The sequence below is a fragment of the Lutjanus erythropterus genome, chromosome 14 (assembly GCF_056507025.1).
Source record: "Lutjanus erythropterus isolate fLutEry1 chromosome 14, fLutEry1.hap2, whole genome shotgun sequence".
NCBI classification, from domain to species: domain Eukaryota; kingdom Metazoa; phylum Chordata; class Actinopteri; order Lutjaniformes; family Lutjanidae; genus Lutjanus; species Lutjanus erythropterus.
The window spans coordinates 14,726,570-14,747,948 of NC_139330.1; the positions used below are offsets into that span (position 1 = coordinate 14,726,570).

The following is a 21,379-nucleotide window of genomic DNA, read 5'->3' on the forward strand; positions in this document are numbered from 1 at the left end:
TGGGCTTATTTATGTGCACAAAAGCAAATCTGTGGCTGCTTTTATTTCTCCCCCTGTGGTATGAGAGCTCAGGCTGATGTGTGGTGGGTGGATGAAACGACAGTGTTGACAATATCTGCTTATCTGCCGGCTTTGACCCGATGGGAGCAAGGCCATGGCTGGATGCGCCTCCCTTATCACCATATCTACGTCTGCGGGGCCAACCAAGAACCGCTGGCCAAGCTTTTTTTTTTTACACCGCCATGCCTCCGGGTTTCAGGTGGGCTTTTTGTTCCCTGTGCAGGCAAAATGCAGGCTGTGGGTTAAGGAACAATACTGTGTTCAGAGAGCAGGGAAGAAACTGCACGTAGCGATCTTCTCATCATATTATGCAAGGGAACTCCCTGTTACCTCTGTTTCCAAGAAAGTATGGCTCTCTACCTCTCTATAGGCTGAAAGAAATATCCATTTAGAGAGTTCACGTGCCTCTGCCAAATCAAATAAACACAGACATCCCAGGGACCACTTACGTAATGAACTCACTCTTAAGGTCATCAAGGTCATTGTTGTTGTTTGTTTGTTTTTGTCAGATGGAAAGTTTTTCCAAACTGTTAGTCATGAACCTGTCTCTATGTGCAGATAAGATTAAATGAGAAAAAGAGATAAAATTAGAAAAAAAACACAAGCATCTGACAAAAACATGTAAAGATAAGTAAAAGAATCAATAAAAATAGCAGTGTTGCACCTCAAGTGGGGTTATACAAATATAACAGGTAAAACATGAAGTAAATCACTTGTTCACCGTTCTAACTCTCCTCCTCAGAAATTGACATGTGTAACACTTGAATAAAACCCAGTAAGGCCTGCAGGTCCAAGGTTGATGTGATAATATGTGTGCTTGGTAACTTTTTAAATCCCGATGCTCTTTCTGTTCAAGCTCACTGCAGAGACACACTCGTGACAGGACTCATAGAGGTAGGTCTTTTTTGAGCTTCTTATTATTATATTTTTAGAATATACAATATCATGAAATATTGATATTGATTACAGACAGAAGTGAGTGCAACACGTACAAATGAGAAAAATACAAACATACAAATTTGTAAAGTGACTTATAATGACTGATGACTCCCTTTGAAATATAAAAACTCACAACAGGGTTAAGTGTGCCAGTTGATTTCATTCATATCTGTATTACTACATCAGCATACAGTAGATAGATAATAAGCTAATTAACATCCAGTGCATACCAAACCTTGACTAATCAGATGTTTTATTACTGCTTCTTATATTGTGCACTGAGAAGAGAAAATAAGAATGAAGACAAATTATTTTGTTTGTTCTGTTACATGCATTTAACAAATCCCCAGACCTTGTTGCAAGCAGTTTCATATAGAAACTACTGTCTTTCTATCCAGCTGCACCTACCAACCATATCAACATGCAGAAGGTAGCGTGCAATGTAGAAAGAGATGAGAGATATTAATGCTGTCCTCCTCAGCAGAGCTGTAACCTCTCTGGCCAATATTACTGTTTACCAAAGTGTCACCTGAGCTTGGAGTGAGTTAAATTTTGTAATTGAATCACTCTTAATATTTTACTTAGTATCACCTGGTTATCACTTGCTGCTGTTAACAGGGAACTATGGCCACACCAAAACAGCACTGTAATACCCAGCTCTAACACAAAATATTTGCAAGTGTTCAGCTGAAGTAATAACAGAGTTACATGTTAACATCAGATGGGTAATAGACAATTTTGGTAATAAATTAATTGTTTTATTCAATTATTGAGCAAAAATACCAAATATTTGCAACTTTTGGTTCCTCAAATTTGCTGCTATTCATTGTCTTATCATTGTGAATTGATATATCTTTGAGCTTAATATTGTTGGTCAGAAAAAAGTAATTTTGAAGGATCATTTTGGGTCCTGGCAAACTTTGATCATCATTACCATTTTCTGATATTTTATGGATTAAATTACGTTTTGATCAATTGCAAAAATCAAATCAATTATATAAATAACTGTTAACTGTAGGCTCCCATTTGTTATTTTTCAAATGCAGTTTCAGCAAAATGCTCACAAAATAGGATCGATTTTGTTTGTTTCTTTAAAATTAACAAACAACCAGAAAAAAATCACCGGATCCTGCATAATTTTGCTGCTGCAAGCCACGTCTTGAATGAGCACTTAGATATTTTTATTTTTAAAATATTAAAAAATATATATCTATTTTTGATTTTGGGGTGAATGATCCTTTTAACCAAGTAGTGGGTGGTAAGTTATGGATCAGTCAGAAATTAGAGATCTAACACACACAAGCAGACACATCACATCTAATTGAAATTTAGAGTTTGTTTGTCATTTGATATGCATCAGGTTTGGAGGAGAGTTGAGCATTTAGTGGAAACATGCAAACTCCACACAGAAAGACATGAGTTTCCAAACTCATAAAAGGATCAAATTTGGTCAAAAATGTGTATTTTGATGAGAAACTGATTTTTCCTGGGGATTCTTCTGCACCAAACTTACAAATAAGACGTAAGTAAGTAAGTATTTATATTGTGACGCGGACGCACATGAAACCCGGAACGTTTCATTGCAGCGCCTGAGCCCGCACGGCGTGTTTTGACCGATACACCAGCGAGCTGTCAAAACCAACAGAAGTGCCTCCCGTCTTACCTGTGCAGTAAGGTCTCTTAAATTGTCATTTTAGTGTTTATAGAGAAGAGTGGAGTTTATTGAAGGGATTGTTGTGATTCTCAAAGTGAACGATGTAACGTTAACGCGTTGTAACCGTTTAACCTCGGCGAGTGACTTTGTGTTAGCACGTTTGTTACACTGGCGAGTTTTAGCTAGCAGCAACACTTTGTCATTGACGGCCAATTAGCACTATTCATCTAAATAATGTCAGTCTGAAGTTGTGCAGGTTGAGGAATGCTTGAAATCCCGGCAGACAGTGAATTTCTTAATGTGTTGAGGCTTATAATGCTGTTGTTACTCTCTGACTGTTGGCTAACACCCTCGGTCAGTGATTAGTGTGTTGATCCAATTATCTGAGCTAGTTGGCCAGCCATTCTTAAAGTAGTTCCTAGTAAACATTGTGCTGCAGACAACTGACGGTCAGTCTCCAGACGGACACGCAATCTTTAGATATATTGTCCTTTTTCACCATATCGTTTGTGAAATAAACAGTGACTCAAAACTCGAATCAGGGCAGAGGTGAAATGTTAAATGGTGTGGGTTGTTATATTTTGTTGGTATGGACACCGTACACACAGCCTTTACAGCAAACTGTCGCTCACTAGTATCTCCGGCTGCAGAGTAAAATAGACTACAAAATACTAGGGCTGCACAGTTAGTCGAAATATTATAGAAATGGCAACATGGGCAAGTGCAATATCCAAATCCCAGAAGCTGTATTTTATTTGTTTATTTATTTTTGATAAAGGTAAAATGTGTGGCCCTTGACTTCCAGATGTAAGAAAATATGTTTGTTTGCTACAGACCCAGAACAAATATCTTATCATCATGATTTTAACAGTTTTTGTTTTTTTGTTACAATGAATTTGAATATTGTGATCCAAAAATGTTCACTCCCACTAATCATATAGCAATCTGTCATTTTTTACTGTTTCATCCAGCCCTAGAAATACTTATTATATTGTGAATATTGTCTACCCTTTGTGTGCAGAAGGCACAAATTTGTCTTTGAGGTTAGGGGTTACGCCAGCGAACACTGCTCCAGTCAGCCACTGAGAGGTCACTATCGGACAAGGATCTTTTTTCCAGCTGCTGTTCCCTGTGTTTGTCAACACAGATGTACTTGTAATAAAATCTAAAGGATGTATCATCTGATTATCACTTGTTGCTGTTATGTTATGGCTACAAAGGAAACCATGGCCACACAATGACAGCGCTATAATACCCGACTCTAACACAAAATATTAACAACATTAAACTCCAGTAACAGCAGAGTTACATATTAATATCAGGTGGTTAATAGTCAACTATTTTGGTAATAAAGTAATTGTTTAAGCCATTTATTCACCCAAAATGCCAAATATGTACTACTTTTGGCTCCTCAAATGTGAGGATTTGTTTTCATTGTTCTGTCAGGTATCATTGTGAAGTGAGTTTAATATTGTTGATCAGAAAAAACAAGCAATTTTAAGGGATCGTTTTGGGTCATGGAAAATTATCATCTTCACTATTTTTTGACATTTTTTAGACTAAATTACTTTTTGACCAATTGCAAAACTAATCAAATCACTGATATAAATAATTGTTAATTCTAGGCCCACATTTGTTATTTTTCCATTTTGCAGTTTCAGCAAAATGTTTATGAAATCAGTAACTCAAGACTTGTTTTTTTCTGTCTGTTGTCTGCAGGCCCGCAGGATGGCCCAGGCAGACAGCAAGGTGCTGGTTCTGGGAGCGCTGGCTGGAGTGGCTGGCATCAGTTTGGCTGTGGTGTGTTATCAGGGTTTTAGGTCAAGACGAAGAGCTTCATGTCCGGGGGTCTACCTCAATCGCACTAATGGACAGGGGGCAGGCCTCATGTTGGTGGATGGGCCAGGTCTGCCGACAGGTCAGGCTGAGGTGCTGGAGCGCCTTGAGGCTCTGATCCAGTGCGTGTCCGAGTTGAAGGATGAGATGAAATCGTTGAAGAACGCTCTGCCAACACTGCAGGACCATGTCAGGGAAGAGCTGAGGGGACACAGTGAAGCACGTCGAGCCAGCCCTCTCCACAGGACCACACCAACACGAAGGAAAAGGGCTGCAGGCACTCTCACTGGGCCTAGAGCTGGAGGTCAGAGCTCAGAGGAAGCAGAGAGTGAGGGAGGGTGAGTACTTTGAAAGCTGGGATTTTCAGTATTCCAGTTGTATAACCAATGATTATAAATGACTCCTCCTCCCTTTGAGCGAGCCACAAATGTCATACCGCAGATTCCCTGCTTTATTTGAACCCACCAGTTTACAGAAGTCACACACAGAATAACACAAAATGTTAACAATTGTTAAATCAAAAACACACACTCTCATACTGTCCTTGCCTGACCTTTGATCACAGACATTTGGATCATTGCTCCTATGACAATTTTTAATCCAGTCAGCTTGTTCTCAAAGTGCAGTAGCCTCATCACATGTGCCATCTATTCATACACTAATCATACACCGTTACATACATGAATATACTATATATTCTTCTACCAGTTCTGCCAAATCATTAATGCATGGACATAAGGGTCTTTCTTGGACTGAGCTGGCCCATTGCTCATACACATGAATGGCACCAAAATGATAGACCATTAAGACTTTTGTAATATCTTCAATCAGTTTTGACTGCAAATCATGTACACACTGTATGCTTTACAAGGTTGTTGTGATAGTGATACCAGTATTTGTAACAGCCTCCTATACTGCCTAAAAATTCTAGTATCAGCATCAGCAAGTACACATGTCTATGTACTGATCCAATTCCACCGAATTTATTATCCCCGAAATGGGACCCTGCTACTCCCCAGCAGTGTCATGGAAGCCATTTTTTCCCCAGGATTGTGAAGTCATCTTCTATGGCATTTAGGGGCGATAATGATCAATCATTTATTGTTTAGTCAGCATTAAAAACTTAACCAGAAGCAGAAGTCAACAGCTATTATGAGTTCTAAACCAAAAATAGTTATCAGTTTTGTCATATTTTCAAGAATATCATTATCGCAGAATAATGCAATATCGTTTAAAGGTCATATCGCCCACCCCTATTCTATGGAATACAGAATAAAAAGAAGACGACAAATATGATAAAGAAGAAGGTTATTGCAGAGGTAGATGCGTGGTACACGACTGCGTGTTCTGTAGGTAGTTTACATATCGAGACTCTAACAATTCTAACTCAGTTAGTTAATACCCAGATGTGAACACTGAGCAGAAACAGAGCTTGTTATAATGTAGAATCAGTGTCATCATCACATGGTTTGTCCAGCAGACTTCGCTGTTCACAATATTTGCTGCTGGTCATGATTGTTGGTGTAAAGGATTTTAAAATAGCTGTAAATATCTGCCTCCGGTATGTATCTTTGTTGCATTCTTTTGATCACAGAAATCCTTTGTATTTATTTTAAATATTGGCCAATATATTAGGATCCGATTTTTTTCTGTGAATTATTAATGTCAGTATCGGCCACAAAATTTCAGCAGGTTAATGTAAATAATTCCAGTACATGAACTCAAGACGATGAACAACTGATAAGTGTCTCAACAGGTGGCAAGCTGTAAATGGATTGCAGCTTAATTTCTACTATAAAAATATTATCTCTTGATCAGTATGCAACTCAAAAGACTTGGGGCCGTCCCACTTTACCATTTAAAATAGTTTGCTCGTTTTGCGTGTTAAATTATTGCTGTGACAGTATGTACATATGCCTTAGGTGCTGCAGAGAACAGCAGACTAATCAAGAACCACATGCCCAGTCATCCACCTCCAATCCTCAGCCAAATGCCTTGAACTCATGCCAGCCTTGGATAACATAAACAACAGATGTGTTTCTTTTGAATGGACTATCATTTTAAATCTCATCTCATAAAAACAAATACCAATGGTTAAATTATGATGATTAAGCAAAGGCTTTCATGTTGTCAGAAGTCAGCCAGGCACACTTAAGTTTTTCTTGGATGTCACTGAATAAATTTTAAACACGCGATTCAGGAATTGTACCAAATTAGGGAATGCATTTGGATATAGTAGAACATAAAGAATCTTCCAAGGATTTAGATGGAAATTTTGTCTTACTTAACCTGGATTGACCTATGCTTCATTTGTGTAGGAAGTAGAGAATGTGAAGTGCCAAGAGAGACATCATAACAGTGCAGCTGCTTTCAAATCCTAACCACACAGTTTTTACGTGGGCAGTGAGCCTTAGATCAGAGCTGTACGGCTCCTCCCCATGTCTGTTACCATCCTCACAGTGATTAATCAATGCCTTGGAGTCATTTTTTACAACTACAACAACATAAAGTAGGCCAACTGAACATCCAGAGCACCCTGTATGATTAATAAGTGTTGTATTTTACCGTCTGTGTCCTCTAAGAATTGCATTCCACACAAGGGTTGGGTCAAGTATTTTTTTTTTTTTGTTTAGCATAAGCCAGCATCAGTTGTTATATAATGTTTAAGATACAAGAGATACTTCAGATGCACCCTCATGCATGTGTCTGTAAACATACAAGATGAATTACAAACTTTTTCAGTGATATTGTGACAGAACTGGCATGAAAAGTAATGACTTCACTCATAGTGTTTCAAGTCATGTACATTTATTGGCATTGGAAGTAAGACAGCTCATATACAGGTAATAACACCATATCTCACCATATCAGCACGGCCGTCTTTCATAATGGATAAACATTTAAGGTCGACCCACCTTTACTTGCGTTACCATCAGACTCCTCATTGGCTGGAGGAGCAGAGGGAAGCATAAGACTGCCCTCTAGCAGATGTGGTTCACAGGTTTTGAGTGACAGTCGTCGGCCGCATCAAATGGTCTTAATTACAGCCCTGGTTATTATGCTTTAAAAGAAATCACATCACGCACACACCTCCCATAATTAAAGAGCCTTTCCTGCCGCTCTGTTATTTGTAAGAGCAGAGGGTGTGGGGGGATAGTGGGAATGGTGCAGTGAAGAAATTTCAGCCCCTTAGGGAATGTGCAGCGTTCCCCCCAGAGGAGCCAGCTACACCCCTAATCCTCACATCCATTTAAAGCGCTCTTCATGTCTGTTCGGCTGGCTTGCAAGTGTTTGGATTACCATATCTCCACACAGTATCCCAATGAGAGCCGTGATGCTAACGGTTGGGCAATAGTTATTGCACGTTTGTTGACATCTATAGCCTTAAGAATATATTTAAGATTAGCAAGAGTAGTGCATTTAGTCCTTGGTGCTAAGTGCAAGTTTGCAGGCATCTTATTTCAACATGTTGTCACATAAAAAATAGAAGAAGTCAAGTTTAGATGTTGCATACTGTCAGCAAGTGATTTAATAAATTAGAGGAAAATATATCCTAAATGGTACAGTCTAATGAACTAGGGTAAATAAAGGCTTTAGTGGGGCAGCAGATTTCCAACAGGGGGCATCATGCAAGTATGAACAGGGTTTTCAACAATCCTGCAGTAAGCTCTGCTGCAGAAGTTGATAGATGCATGTCAAGATTCGGCAAAGGCTTGTTTTTGAACACTTCTGGAGCTGATTTCTTTAATAATCATAATTGTTTTCTAATAGTTGTACTGAACTTTTTTTCTAGTTGCATAACTTCATTTGACAGATAAAAACAGTAGAAATAATATTTTTATGAATTAACTTTGTCCTGGATGTTTGGAGACATTTCACGTGTGACCAGTGTCTGATAAGACAGTCAAGCAGACCCAGGTTGGAGCTGAACGATGCATAGTACTTCTGCACAAATGTTCACAACGAACAGAACAATTAGCGTGACATAATGCCAAAATTATGGGGCAGGGTAGTGTCGATCAAAACAGGGAAACGTGTAGACCCAGCCACTGAAAGGTTGAAAGTTCCAGCTGTTTATTCTCTCCTCATGTGTCAAAACGGCTTCCTCAGAGCTACCTCTCTGCAGGTAAGGAGACCCATCAATCACCCTGTCTGTGTGCCAAGCTGTCAGAGGCCTCATTTAAAAGTGTCTTGTAGGAACTTGTAATTCCTTGAACAGGTTCCCACTGAGTTTATTCACATCACGTCGCCGTAGCTCAAGGACATTACCACTTCTTTTTTCCTTTTCCAAAAAAATAGCATTTAGGATATTGGATAGTTGTTGATTTAAGCAGATTTAAGCAGGAGTTTTGTTTAGTGACGGGCAAGCCTGATCAACACACAGAGAAATGTTTAAAAAGAGAAAAAGGAGCTCATTGTCTGCTTTGAGATTAAAAGCTTTAGTCTAACTTCCCTGTGACGTCATGGTACGTGTTGCTCCACAGCTGTCCGTATCCAACACATTCACATGCATATCCTCAGATTCATACTTCACTGAAAGGCTTTTAGCCAAACAAAACACATTTGTTGAACTGCGTACAATGTATATCGTGCGCACAGAGCAGACACGTTCAGCTGTCTGATGTATCCCCGTCACCCTGTCGAGTTTGACCCTGACCACCCACACCTCCCAATCATGTTTGCTTTAATTGCCAATGCTGGCTACAACCGCGATTGCTTACGGTTCCTTCATGTCAAAATTGGTATCAATAAAATGCTGATCTTGCTCCCTGAATTGTTTGCTAATTTCTTTAATCAAGTAGAGTTGCAACTTAGTTGTTAACGATTAAATTAATCGCAAACTATTTTTATAATCGCTTACTTGTTCTTAGTAATTTTTTAAGGAAAAAGTCAAAATTCTCTGATTCCAGCAGGATATTTGCCAGTGTATTGCAAGCCCAGCAGTCCACCAGGCCTAAGTTGGCTCCCTGGCAGGCCTAACCATCAGGGATTTAAACATAAATGTCAAATACAAGTAGCAGCCTCCTCAGTGCGTAGGCTGTATGCATTAGGAAGTCACAGACCGTGTATGTGAAATTATAGCTTTGAACATGGACTGATCTTTAAGGTGGACCAGTGATTCTCATTTTAGCAACAAGCTGCCTCTCCAAGTTTTGCTCAGCTGTGATTGTAGCAGTATAGTGTGTGTACAGTTTTGGCTAATTGTTGAGGAATAAATGCTTTAACTTCTCAAGCCAACCCAAGTTCCCTTGTCTTACTCATATTATGAAGCTGTTTAGCTCTGATGTTAGCAACAACATCGACTCAGGCTCACTTTAGATGGACTTGCCTTTAAGGTGGACCAGACCAGCATTTCTAATTTTGATGAAAAGCCCCTCCTCTGACAGTAAACTGAATATCTTTGGGTTGTGGACAAAACAAACATTTAAGGAGGTCACTTTGGGTTTTTGGGAACACTGATCAACATTTTCAACCACTTTATGGACCAAACAATTAACTGATCAATTAAAATAACATTGAAAATAAACCTTAGCTGCTGTCTTTTAGTCAGTATTATTCTAGATAAAGATTGATCACATGACTGCTTGCATATGAAATGGATCTCTCTTTATGATAGGAATGATGCAAATTATCATCTGACTCCGCAGTTTCTTTTATCTCTATGGAGCGTTTTAGGATTAGTTCATTGTTTTGACCTTCACTCTCATAGTATTTCCACTTGCAGCAGACAGCTGCATAGATAATATGAACTGTCCTTGGATGCTTTGCTATCTTGATATATCATAATCTAATACTCTTAAGATGGTTAGAGTAGTATTCTCTTATTTAGGTCACTCTCACCAGCCATGACTCTGTTTCTTTCATATTGTTTTTCTTGAGTTTCATTTTCTGTAAGAGCAGGTGTCATCCTTCCTCCTTGTCACATTCATATCTCACCTGCTTGCATCTTGGCAAAAATACAAGCCAAACATCACTTGTATACAGTTGTGTACAAACTGGAATTTCCAAACTTGCTTCTTCCTCTTACTATTTTAGGAACAAAGTGTTACAACATCTGAACAGAAGTGCTATTTATGGTTGAACATGCAAGATGAATTATTGCGTTCATTACTGTAGTGTCATCATGTGATAGTGATAAATGAATGACAGGTTATTTTTCACCCACATTTTTTCCCGCCTGTATTATTTACCACAACAAAGGGTAGCATAGTTAGAAATCCAGTGATGTTGTCATCTCAGCGGTTCAGCGGCTGATCAGTGAGAGTTAACATCTAAAGAGTCGATCCCTGCCCAGCCTTTGGGGGGGATAGAGTATAAAAAACTGGACTCTCTCCAGTCAGTCTGCCATTGTTGTAGAGGAGGCTTTCATTGGTCCTGTCACCACAGCTACACAGACTGAATAAACTGGGCTGCATGTTCCAAGGCCCGGTGATGTTGGGATGGTAACTCGGGTTTGTTTTGAACGGTGTAACCTCGGAGACTGCCTTTGCCTAGCTCTATTGAGAGATCTCGTCATTGCCCCTTGGGGTCTGTGTACTGAATGGATGATCTCCTCTGGTGAGCACAGCCTGTTGAAAGTGAAAGTTAAAGCTTTCCACTCTAACTTCACATAGTACATAGAGTGTAGCGAGGCTGGATACAGCGTGGTTAGATGTATTGTACCGTTCCTTGTCACTAAATACAAAGTGGAAGATAAAACCTAATGATGCAGTCAGCTGCATTTTATACAAGTCACAGATTTACAGATCATTTTTGGTTATAATTGAAAATACCTGTTGTATAATAGGATAGCTATAATACTGAAATGTTTAAATATTTAGGATCTGTCTATAGAGACAAAGGACCAGTGAGTAGGATTTAGTGGTATCTGGCAGTGACTGCAAACTCCCCAGCTCACTCTCTTCTTCCAAGCTTGTAGGAGAAACTACGGTGGCTGGGAAACTTGCACAAAATGGAAAAGGCCATATCTAGACAGAGTGTTTGGTTTGTCCTCTCTGGGCTACTTTAGAAGCATGTTCGCCTCCATGGAAGAGGACCTGCACCCTCTGTAAATATAAATGCAAAAATGCCAATCATTTGCATCTTGTAAAATCGTCCCCCTTCAGTCTCGATCAGTTTGACAGATTTTAACATAATGAACATAGTTAATTGCAGACAAATTGCTTATCTGGTTTGATCAGTAGTGGATTTTTTTTTACAGTGATTAAACAGAGAAAAGCAAGCAACTGCTCACATATGTGAAACAGTCATATTGTTTGCCCATTAGCTAACAAATGCTTCCACGACCTCCTTTCAGACTTAAAGGGAAAATTGTCAGCAGTGTCTACATGTACCGGGATGCATTGCGTGCCCACGGTCATGTTACCATGTATTACCACCTGAATCTATAGCTATTATTTTGTTGTCCAAAACAAAGTGTTAGGTGACAAAAATACTAGAGACTAGAAGCTTTAGAGAGTCAGAGACTAGAAATCCATGCTGAAACCGCCTCTAGTTCTTCCTTAACCCCAACTACATCACAGAGACATTGCAGGATGCAGGAAGAACAACAGCTTTAGTTGCAGGAGAACTCAACCCTCTCTGTCAATATTACAGACACAAGAATTTATTGGTTGAATTTACTACATTTATACATTTGTCCTTTCCATATGCATCACAAACCAAAAGTTGGTAAATTCTAAATGATTTTTTTGCACATAAGAACAAGTATTAAATATTCTTTTTGTCTTCTCTTACAAATTGAATTTGGCAGCAGTAAATGATATCATTTCTTGTCATGTGTGAGTCATAGGTGGGCCTGCTGGTATATTATGTACCTAGTCAGTGCTGAAATGCTGTGACAATATTTGGACTTCTTCTTTCAGAGCTGCACACTGCTAGTAACATTACAAAGATAATAGGGGCTCCTGCACAAACATATATACACTTCATAAACACACACAGTAATACAAATAGATCCTTAGCTTCTTTTTTCTTTCAGCTCAAGTGATTCATGAGCCGTGGAATGGCGTGACAGGAATGCGCTGATCACTCAGTACTCCGCTGCCTGTCTCTCCAGCTCCACTGAGTAAATAGCTGCAGTGAGGGAGGGAAAACGGACTGCTGAATGAATAACAGGACAAAAGGATGAATGAATTAGTGAATGAATGAATGACACAAGTCCAATAATGTAACCATCTTGCTATAATTAAAAGCCAGGTCTGTTTGTTGCAGGGCAGTGCTCTATAATATGGTGCAGGCAGACAATCAAGGGAGACCACAATAGTCAGAGTAAACACAAAAGCACACCCATTCAGATTTTTTAAGCTGGGGTGTATTGGCCAATAAATAGTCTGAGCCTTGCCTGCAGGTTTTAGGGTTTACTCAAGGGTTAGTGCAGATAGGGGGATTGTAGAAAGGCTTTGCACACTATCTCAGAATGATGATATAAAAACAGATGGAGATTAAACTTAAGATACTGCAAAGTCTTGTTTCTCTCATAGAGTGATTCTCCATTTCCTACTAAACTGTAGGATTTGAATGATGTGCAATCACTTTTTCACTAAATTGTAACTAATTTCCCTGTCGAAACTAAAATTTAAAGTTAGACTAGTTGACCCGTTTTAAAAACACTCACTCAAGAAAATACTTTAAACAGTATTATCTTTTCAGACTGAGTGGCATCAGATTCTGCAGGCTGGGGTGGTAAACTATGCTGTTTTGGTTTGCCGAATGTGGCTAAGGTTAGCAGTGCTAGCGCCAGCTGCCTGCTCTCCTTGAAGGTTAACATACACCTGCTTATGCTGTATTCTGTTACACATTTCTTTGATCAAATGGTTATATGCCAGTTTATTGTGACATAGCCTGCATACAGCCTCATTTTCTTCTTCTTAGTTAGAAACACTGTCAAACTGCTCTGGTTTTACTAGATGTCATCTTTGGCCTGCACACATTTCTAGTCTCAAAATAGTTCAACCACTGGCTAATGCTTCCATCAAAATCACATTAGTTCGCTAAAAGCTTTCAGCTGTTTTATAAAAGGGAGAATATGTGAGTTTTGAAAGAAGATGACACATTATAATTCTCTGTGGGTTCGTCACTGTGAGCGAAACCTTCCACACACACTTTGTCATGTGATCCATTGTTTATATAAAAATATTGAATGTAGCTACAGATTTACTGTGATTCAAATTAGAGAACATTTGGTGGTGACAGACAGTGTAACACTGTATTCTGTAAAGTGGGACAGCATTCCTTCATCTCAGCACGTCGTCGTGGCTTCAGTTGTGTTGTTGACTTTGTCAGCCGCGGTGCGTTATTCTTGACAGTTCCCTTCTTGACTGCAGCTCAAACGCCCTCATATTACTCCTGTAATCACAGCATTCAGGGTTGAAGGTGTGTGTTGTGGGGTGGAGTCAGGAAGCAGCCTCCGGCACGAGGCACCTGTTGGGTCCACGGTGTTTCAGTCAGTGGCCCGCTCTGACACATCCCCCCAGAACCATGGCTCGCAGCCCAAAATATTCCCTTAACCACCAATGACGCAAATGCAGACGCTGCCAAGACTTAATAGAGGCTTTTCATATTTTCACCCTTGTCTATGTCTTTCATTTTAACCTATACTGTTAATATAGCTATTTTTTTTACTGCTGCTTCTTAAGTGTTAGCTTAGGGTGTTTGCACATACTTACATAAGTTGAAAAGGCACCATAAAACATCTAATGTGAGTGTTGCGTGCCTCACCCTGACAAACAAGCCTCCCTGTGTTCGTGGAAAAGCCTTCAGGTATCCACGGTAAGACGTCAAGAGTTTCTTAACAGCTAGTATTTATAAACAATTAAGTGACCCACTTATGTAAACAAACCCAGCGCCATTTGTGTGTAAACAGGCAGTGAAGATTGATCCTTTATAATCAGCACCTGGCAGAAAACTGACTGTAAAAATGCTCGTTAAGACAGGATTTTGATTGATCTGAAAAATCCCTCAGCTGAAGTTTTTTTCATTCCACCTCACAAGTAGAAGATGGTTACATACTGAGCCACCGGGACACAGGCCATCGTCTTGTAACTCGGGGAAATTGGCAACATTTTGGCCTTTTATTGATGCTTTCTGAGGCCAAGTTGCACATCTTGCTGATGGCAGGATGGAGACAGTCTGGCCTGGTGATTGAAACCACCTTAGTATTCAGGTCAGCTTTCTAATCCACATCAGTAAAATTTAATTGCAAATGCTCACAGCCCCTTTTTTTTTACCAACACATTGTGCTCCATGTTTGTTCGCTCTTTCAGGTATATGACTGCACTGACGGACTCTGAGGAAGAAGAGCTAAGTGATGCAGAATGGAGGGACGAAGAACTACCTGCAGATAAGTTGTCTGCCCTCCTCGAGAGGATCGACTGTTTGCATCAGGGCGCTGAATCTGACAAAAGGGAAAGTCTCAACATCCTTTTGGAGCAGAGAGAGGAGGTGTGTATCTCCCTGCATATATGCAGTTGATAGATGTTAACAATCCTGTAGCTCAATACAGAACAGTGTGTCTTAACACTTTCATCTACTTTTGTAGTTTGGACAGAACTCAACATTTCTTTGGCGGCTAATCCGAGCTTATTGTGATGTTCATGACATCAGCTCCACTCTGGAGGAGAAGAAGACCCATGCAGAAACTGGTAATACTAAACTCTGTGTCATAGCTCATTTGCCAAGCATCCCACTCTGGATGCAAGGTCCTGTAATGTCATAACCACAGCTGTTATACTGGCCAAACCCCCAAAATGTCAGTGTCTCGTCTGGAAAACCATAATCCACGCAAGTCTGTATTCCTGCAATGACCTCAGTCAGCTAGTTTGAGTTGTTGGCCCACAATGAATCACTCTAGCAGGAAATATGTTTTGCAACTTACAAACTGTCTGTAATAACAGTCTACAACAGAAAATGTTAACTGCAAGCATAAGCTTTAAATATCATTCCGTAGCTTCCCAGTAGTTTTCTTTATGTTATCAAATCTGACCACCCTAAATTATCAGCGTGAAACTACCATGCAGAGTGTTTTCTACATACTCTAAATAGGTTATGCTCTCAACAAAGACGACACTTTACAATCTGAAAGTCAACTTCATGACAAATGATTTTTCTCAGTGATCTCCGATTGGCTCTTCAGAAGCAGAATACAAGTTACACTTTCCACAGTAGGCCATAAGGTTTTTTTTCCTCAAACAGAGGCTGTTTTGTGATTCTACTGAAGTTCAGACTGGATTGACCTGTTTCTCTGTAATCCTTCCTCATCAGTGTTCCTTTAATCAGAGCTGGCCAGGTGCTTCCTGCAACAACACCTGTGTCAAAGCATTTGACAGCGTTAGAGACATGGATATTTAAAGCAACAGGGCATCATATTTAACATTCATTTAGATATTAATAGAGCAGGTGGAATTAGACACTTTCCACTGAGTGATGAAGGATTTAAAACTGAGCTCACTCCTTGGATTGCGTTTCATATCACTTCTGTTTTTACCGCTTTAATCCAGTGCCCAGTGTTGCTTCTTGATTTATGTATATCCTCTTGTGTTTTCTCAGTCAACACACCCCTTGACTCTTTTAATCCGTGCTCTCTTCTTTTGTCGTGTGAACAAGAGTATCCGGTGTGAATTGCGTGTGTCGAGTTTGTTTTTCAGTGGAGCATCATTATCTGTTGTCTATCTTTTCATTCCTCTTAGGGAAGAAAGTTGGTGAGGAGGCAGTGAGCCTGAACCCTACGTGTGCTGAAAGTCATCAGTGGTAGGTTTGAGTTGTTTCTGTCCTTACACTACTTTATATTCTGTTCAATAAAGTCTTAAAGCAAATCAATCAGAGACACTTAAACAAACAGTTTGACGGCATGTGACTTTCTGTCATTGAGTCACACGTGAATCACATATGGCTGAATTCTAATCCAACTTTTTCGCTTAATGCAGTGAGGCAGTGAAAGCTTAAACACGGGGACTTTCCCCAGATGAGAGGTGTTTTTGAGTGACGTGTCGGCCTGGAGCAGCTGTTCCTCAGTGCTTGAATGGAAGTTTGACTCAGGCATCTCTTTGAACAGAGCAAATCTAACTTGAATGAATCCAGAGGAACATCTCAGGGGTAAAAGACAGAGTGACTAAAATGTCACGGATGAGTTTTCTCTATGAACAAAACCAAAGTAGGCCTGCACGGCATGAGGAAAATCTGCAAAGTGCAATAACATTGTTCAATATTGCAATGATTTGCAATAAATAAATAAATATTTATATGCTTTACACATTATGTGTGTTTGTAACATGTCATCTCTCCTGAATCCAGTATAATTCCAAGTATCAGAAGTGCTGTTCTCTTTCACCACAAGATCTGGATCAGCCACATTTTCCTTGGTCTTCTTCTTCCTCAGCCATCAGGCTAGCTAATTTCGAGACCAGTTAATCTGAGGGTCGCTGACACCTAGCTCGGGCTTCATCTGATTGGTCAAATTGTGTGATTGCATGGCTCATATATCCAGGGCTCCGTCTGATAGGTCCCATGTTCACATACTGAGTGTGAATGCATGGATGGTATGTGCACGAAATGATTTTTCATATTCAGACAGTCTTTTGTGATGCGTGTATCACACATATTCATATCACAACGTTGAAAATACAATTAATTGGTCAGCATAAACCACAGCGGACTGCAAAATGCAAAGAAAAGTGCATATTTTGGCAAATGAATGAGAGAAATTGTGTGAGAGCTCGGCAGACATCCATGTTTGTGAATTAATAGTAGCTTACTTTCCAAAACATCTCCTTCCTGCAAATCGCCCCCTCAGCCCCCTGATACCATCACATCCAGTTTGAGGAATGTAAACACAGCCTAGGTTAACTTTTCTCCGATAGACTGACATTTACACGGGAATAACTCATGTGATAAATAGTCTTCTGTTATTGCAGTGTCTGCTTCTTTATGTTGGTGGTTGCCCCACAGCATGAGCTGTATATTTACAGCTGTGCATATTTAGTTTTTGGGGTTATGCTGGTGACACGTGGTGCAACAGTATTACAGACTTTTCTCCAACTCATAATATTTGTCTGCATTTTCTATACTGCATTCTTGTTGATTTTCTGTTGTCTGATTCGTCTCCCAGAAATTACTAAAACACATTTTAAAAGACATTTTTGTTTCATCTGTCTGATGCTAGGGGTCAAAATGGGCAATAATCCTCTCTTTGAGTGGTCCTGAGTGTAACCTTAAGTTGAGGGGAATTTCGCTGCCGTAGGTCATTCTCAGACAAAGGAAATTGGGAGAACCTCCTCTCCCCTTGTATACCTCCCCGGTTGCGCTGTGACTCAGGGAAAAATCCCCTTGCTTTTAATTAGTTGTTCGGAGTGGGCCTGATGGCATGAATCCCGTTTGTATTTGTGCAGGCCCCACTGGTGCATTCCTCATCTGGAACACTGCTCATGTCAAAACTTGACTGCTGATCATACACGGAATCCATGACTGGGATAGAGAGATGAAGATTGCACCAGATGCAGCTTCACTTGCAACTGTTGGGATTTGAAAGTAACTGAAAGGTTTGCTTTGGGTGCAGCTACAATAACATGACACAAATCCCCCTTTATTTATTTTTATTTAACTCCTGTTCAGTATTTAGCATATATGAATTCCACACAGTTAACGACATACTGCATTTGAATGTTTAGATTACACTAATAGTTTCCCCAGTGTGTGTATTTGTTGCCATTAATTACATTCCCTGAATTAGTGCCCGGTGTAATAGAGATCATGTGGTTACTTTTCTATACACGCATATGAAGTTTTCTCATGCAAAACAGACCCAAACCGCCTGCTCGAGCCAGCAGCCCTGTTTGCTCTGTTCGTTAGGGAATAATTAGCATTAGCTCATGCACATACCGCAGCACTCGAGATGTCAAGTGAAATAGAAGGCCGTGTTTGTTTAGTTAATTAAGAGCAACAGCTTTAAAAAAGCTTAATGCCTAATCCTATATCCACTAATGGAATTTGTAAGATTCTTAAACTGAGCAGAAATGCTGTCTAAATTGAATGGACAGGGCAAAGTAGGTAAAGCCGCACTCTGAGAAGGGAGGAGGCAGGGACTGGGGACGGTGCCAGGCACTGTTGCAAGGAAGTTTATGTCTGAGGTAACTGTTTATTCAGTGTACTGATGCCGTGAGAAAACTTGTCACCTGTTTTCCTGAATGCCGCCCAGCTCGTCACAATTTGGCAGATGTTGTTTAGACGCACTGCCACCCAGTTCCTGCTCTGCCACTGAAATAGAGACTTATAAAGACTTGTCAAGTAAATGGATGTCTTTTGGAAACTTTTTCATTGCCATCTGCCCTAATTTAACATTCAGTGGGTTCAAATGAATGCTGAATACTTTTTATAATGTGCAAGATCTTGATTTTTAACTTTGAACTTTTCTATGTGCATGCAACATACTGATGAAATGTTTAACATTTCAGCAGAACAAAATATTGTAATTCTGAAATGAATATATGCAGATAAATTTTATTACTGACACACAGTAGACATTTACAATAGAACCACTGTTTGCTCTGTCCTGTACATTACAGAAGAGAGCCTTTGGTTTTCATGAGTATTCAGGGTGATGAGAAAATAAAAAAATGAGGCCACATCTGTCCCTGCATGAAGAGACCTGCTAACACAGACTAACACAAATATTATGTGTTAATTTCCCACTGTTAAGCAAATTTGTTTACATCCTCAGCGTCAGCGCTCTTTATGTGTTACCAAAACAAGGCCCGTTGACTCATTCTTCATAGTTTGGTGCCACAAAGCTGGCTTAAGTCCTAGCAAGGCAGGTACAAATGGATCTTCACCAAAATCTTTATTGTGGAAGTACCCTAAGTATTTTAAGTTTTGCGACACACAACCTCTGTTGTGTTAAACCAGTTTAACACGCCTCTAATTGCAAAGTATCAAATTACTGTTTAAGATCTATAAATAGCTGCAAGTTTGGAGCAAATAATACAACTACAGTTCCCACCAAATGAGTTTTAAAATTAAAATTATTTTAAAATTATTTTTAATTTGTGGGGGTACAGTGGGTAGGGTGAGGACGACAGGTTCCAAACCCTCCTCTGCTGTATCTGTAGCTTCCAGATGTTAGTGAATACACTCTCTGCAAAATGTACAACCTCTTAAAGGCCTGAATCCCTGAAATATGTTTGAAATTAGGAATGGAATTTGTTTTGCAGGTGTTTGTTCATAAACCACTGTACTGACAAAGTGATCTTCAAACATTGCAGTTATGCTTCAGAAAGGCAGTGTGGCAACCTCTTATTGCATTTTGTTCAAATGTCGTTGCACATTTGTGATATTAATTTAATTATTTAAAAGAAAATATAAATGAAAATATTTTGGGCACATCAAGTGAACTGCCTGTTAAATGCAAACAACAACAAAAAGACTGAGCATTTTGTTGATTTATTTCAACACAATTTAACCTCCTTGTTCAAAACACAAGAATAAATCACTTCCAACTTCACAAAAATAAATACTTGCAAAACTTATCAAAATGATGAATAGTGTATGTGTGGGGTAGGGTTTGTGGGAGTCCTGCAACTAAAGAATAATGAAAAAAAAAAAACAATCAACTGTCAATAGTGAAGACGACTATAAGGGGGCAGCCTGAGTAAGTAACAGGTATTCAAATTTAAGGTATTCTATCCAGCTGATATATATCATACTGCATATAGAGTATGTCATATCATCTGAATTTTTTAAACTCTCAGATGTCAATATTTAAATTTTTTATCAACCTAAAAAATCCAATATTAATCATTCCCACATTCACTAAAGTTTATACTTAACTACAAGTTAAAAAACTGTGAATCTCATTTTGTGGGTTTGTATTTATTTGTATAGCAGAAAGTCGAGCCCCGTAGTGAAAGCTCTCAGACTGTTATCATACAATCAGGGATTACACTAAATAACTAAAAGCTTTTACCTTTTTAAAACTGCTGATGTGCAGCTCCACATTGCAAAACAATTGTGAACCTCCTAGTCAGAAACCTACAACATCCTCTCTGAGCTGGTATACTGGCTGTTTGAAGACCTGAAGTGATGAATGAATGTGATGTCCGTGTAACAGTCATCACTTCACAAGAGATTACACATACTTCCCCACTCTGTCATGCACCAAATCTCTGTGCTTTTCCCAGAAGAGGTGGATGAGGACTCTTTTGAAGCTGAATGTGTTACTGAGGCCCTTGAGTCAAAGAGCACCATTGACATGGATGCTATCATCATTTCCACAGCTCTCCACACTGTCACCCCTTAAATTTTTTAATTCTCGAGGCACATCAGAATGAGATGCCTCCTTCTCTTTCCTCTCAGGTTTCATTCTTCAAAAGCACTCCAGTAAGGTGCAGCCATCCTGCATGCCATAAAGCTTTATAGTAAACTCCTTTGCAAAAAGTAGCTGATGCATGGACCAGAAGTGGGATGTAGTGTGTGCATGAATGTATGTTCAGGAGCCTACAGTTTGCATGTGTTGGGTTACAGGGGTGCTTTCGTGACAGTGAGTGTGAAGCCTATTTGTATAATCTCAGCAGGCTGACGGCTGTGAGATGTGATTGCATTCTTGTATCGCCGGCTTTGTTTATAGATGCGTTTTCAGTGATCCCACCGTGTGAATTCAGCCCATGTAAATCCCTGACTATAGGGCCTCTCTGATAGTACAAAGGGCCACGGATTAAGCAGGGAGCCTGTTGCAGTGCCAGTCAGAGGAGGGGGGGAGGATGGGGTCACTTTGACCTCTGCAAAGACAACTTTAATTTAAAGCACGTGCCTCTGTTTGTCGCGGCCATCGCTGGTGTCACCGTGGCAGCATTGTGCTCTGTTCCCAGTAGCCGTGGAAACCCGGTGTGTGCATAAACTCAC

The 21,379-nt window shown here is 39.7% G+C and overlaps 1 protein-coding gene across 3 annotated transcripts in view; it reads left to right on the forward strand.

Annotated features, from left to right (window-relative positions):
* Positions 1 to 826: 826 nt before the first annotated feature.
* Positions 827 to 21,379, forward strand: part of rmdn2 (regulator of microtubule dynamics 2) — a 35,035-nt gene continuing 14,482 nt past the window's right edge. The window contains exons 1-5 of one of the 3 annotated variants that reach the window (XM_084735921.1): positions 827 to 954; positions 4,373 to 4,827; positions 14,755 to 14,932; positions 15,030 to 15,132; positions 16,177 to 16,237. In XM_084735921.1, the coding sequence (XP_084592047.1) occupies positions 4,382 to 4,827; positions 14,755 to 14,932; positions 15,030 to 15,132; positions 16,177 to 16,237 (788 nt within the window). In that variant the 5' untranslated portion in view covers positions 827 to 954; positions 4,373 to 4,381. Of the gene's footprint in view, positions 955 to 2,555; positions 2,675 to 4,372; positions 4,828 to 14,754; positions 14,933 to 15,029; positions 15,133 to 16,176; positions 16,238 to 21,379 lie in introns of those variants that run through there. The other 2 variants (XM_084735920.1, XM_084735922.1) reach the window with 2 other exon arrangements.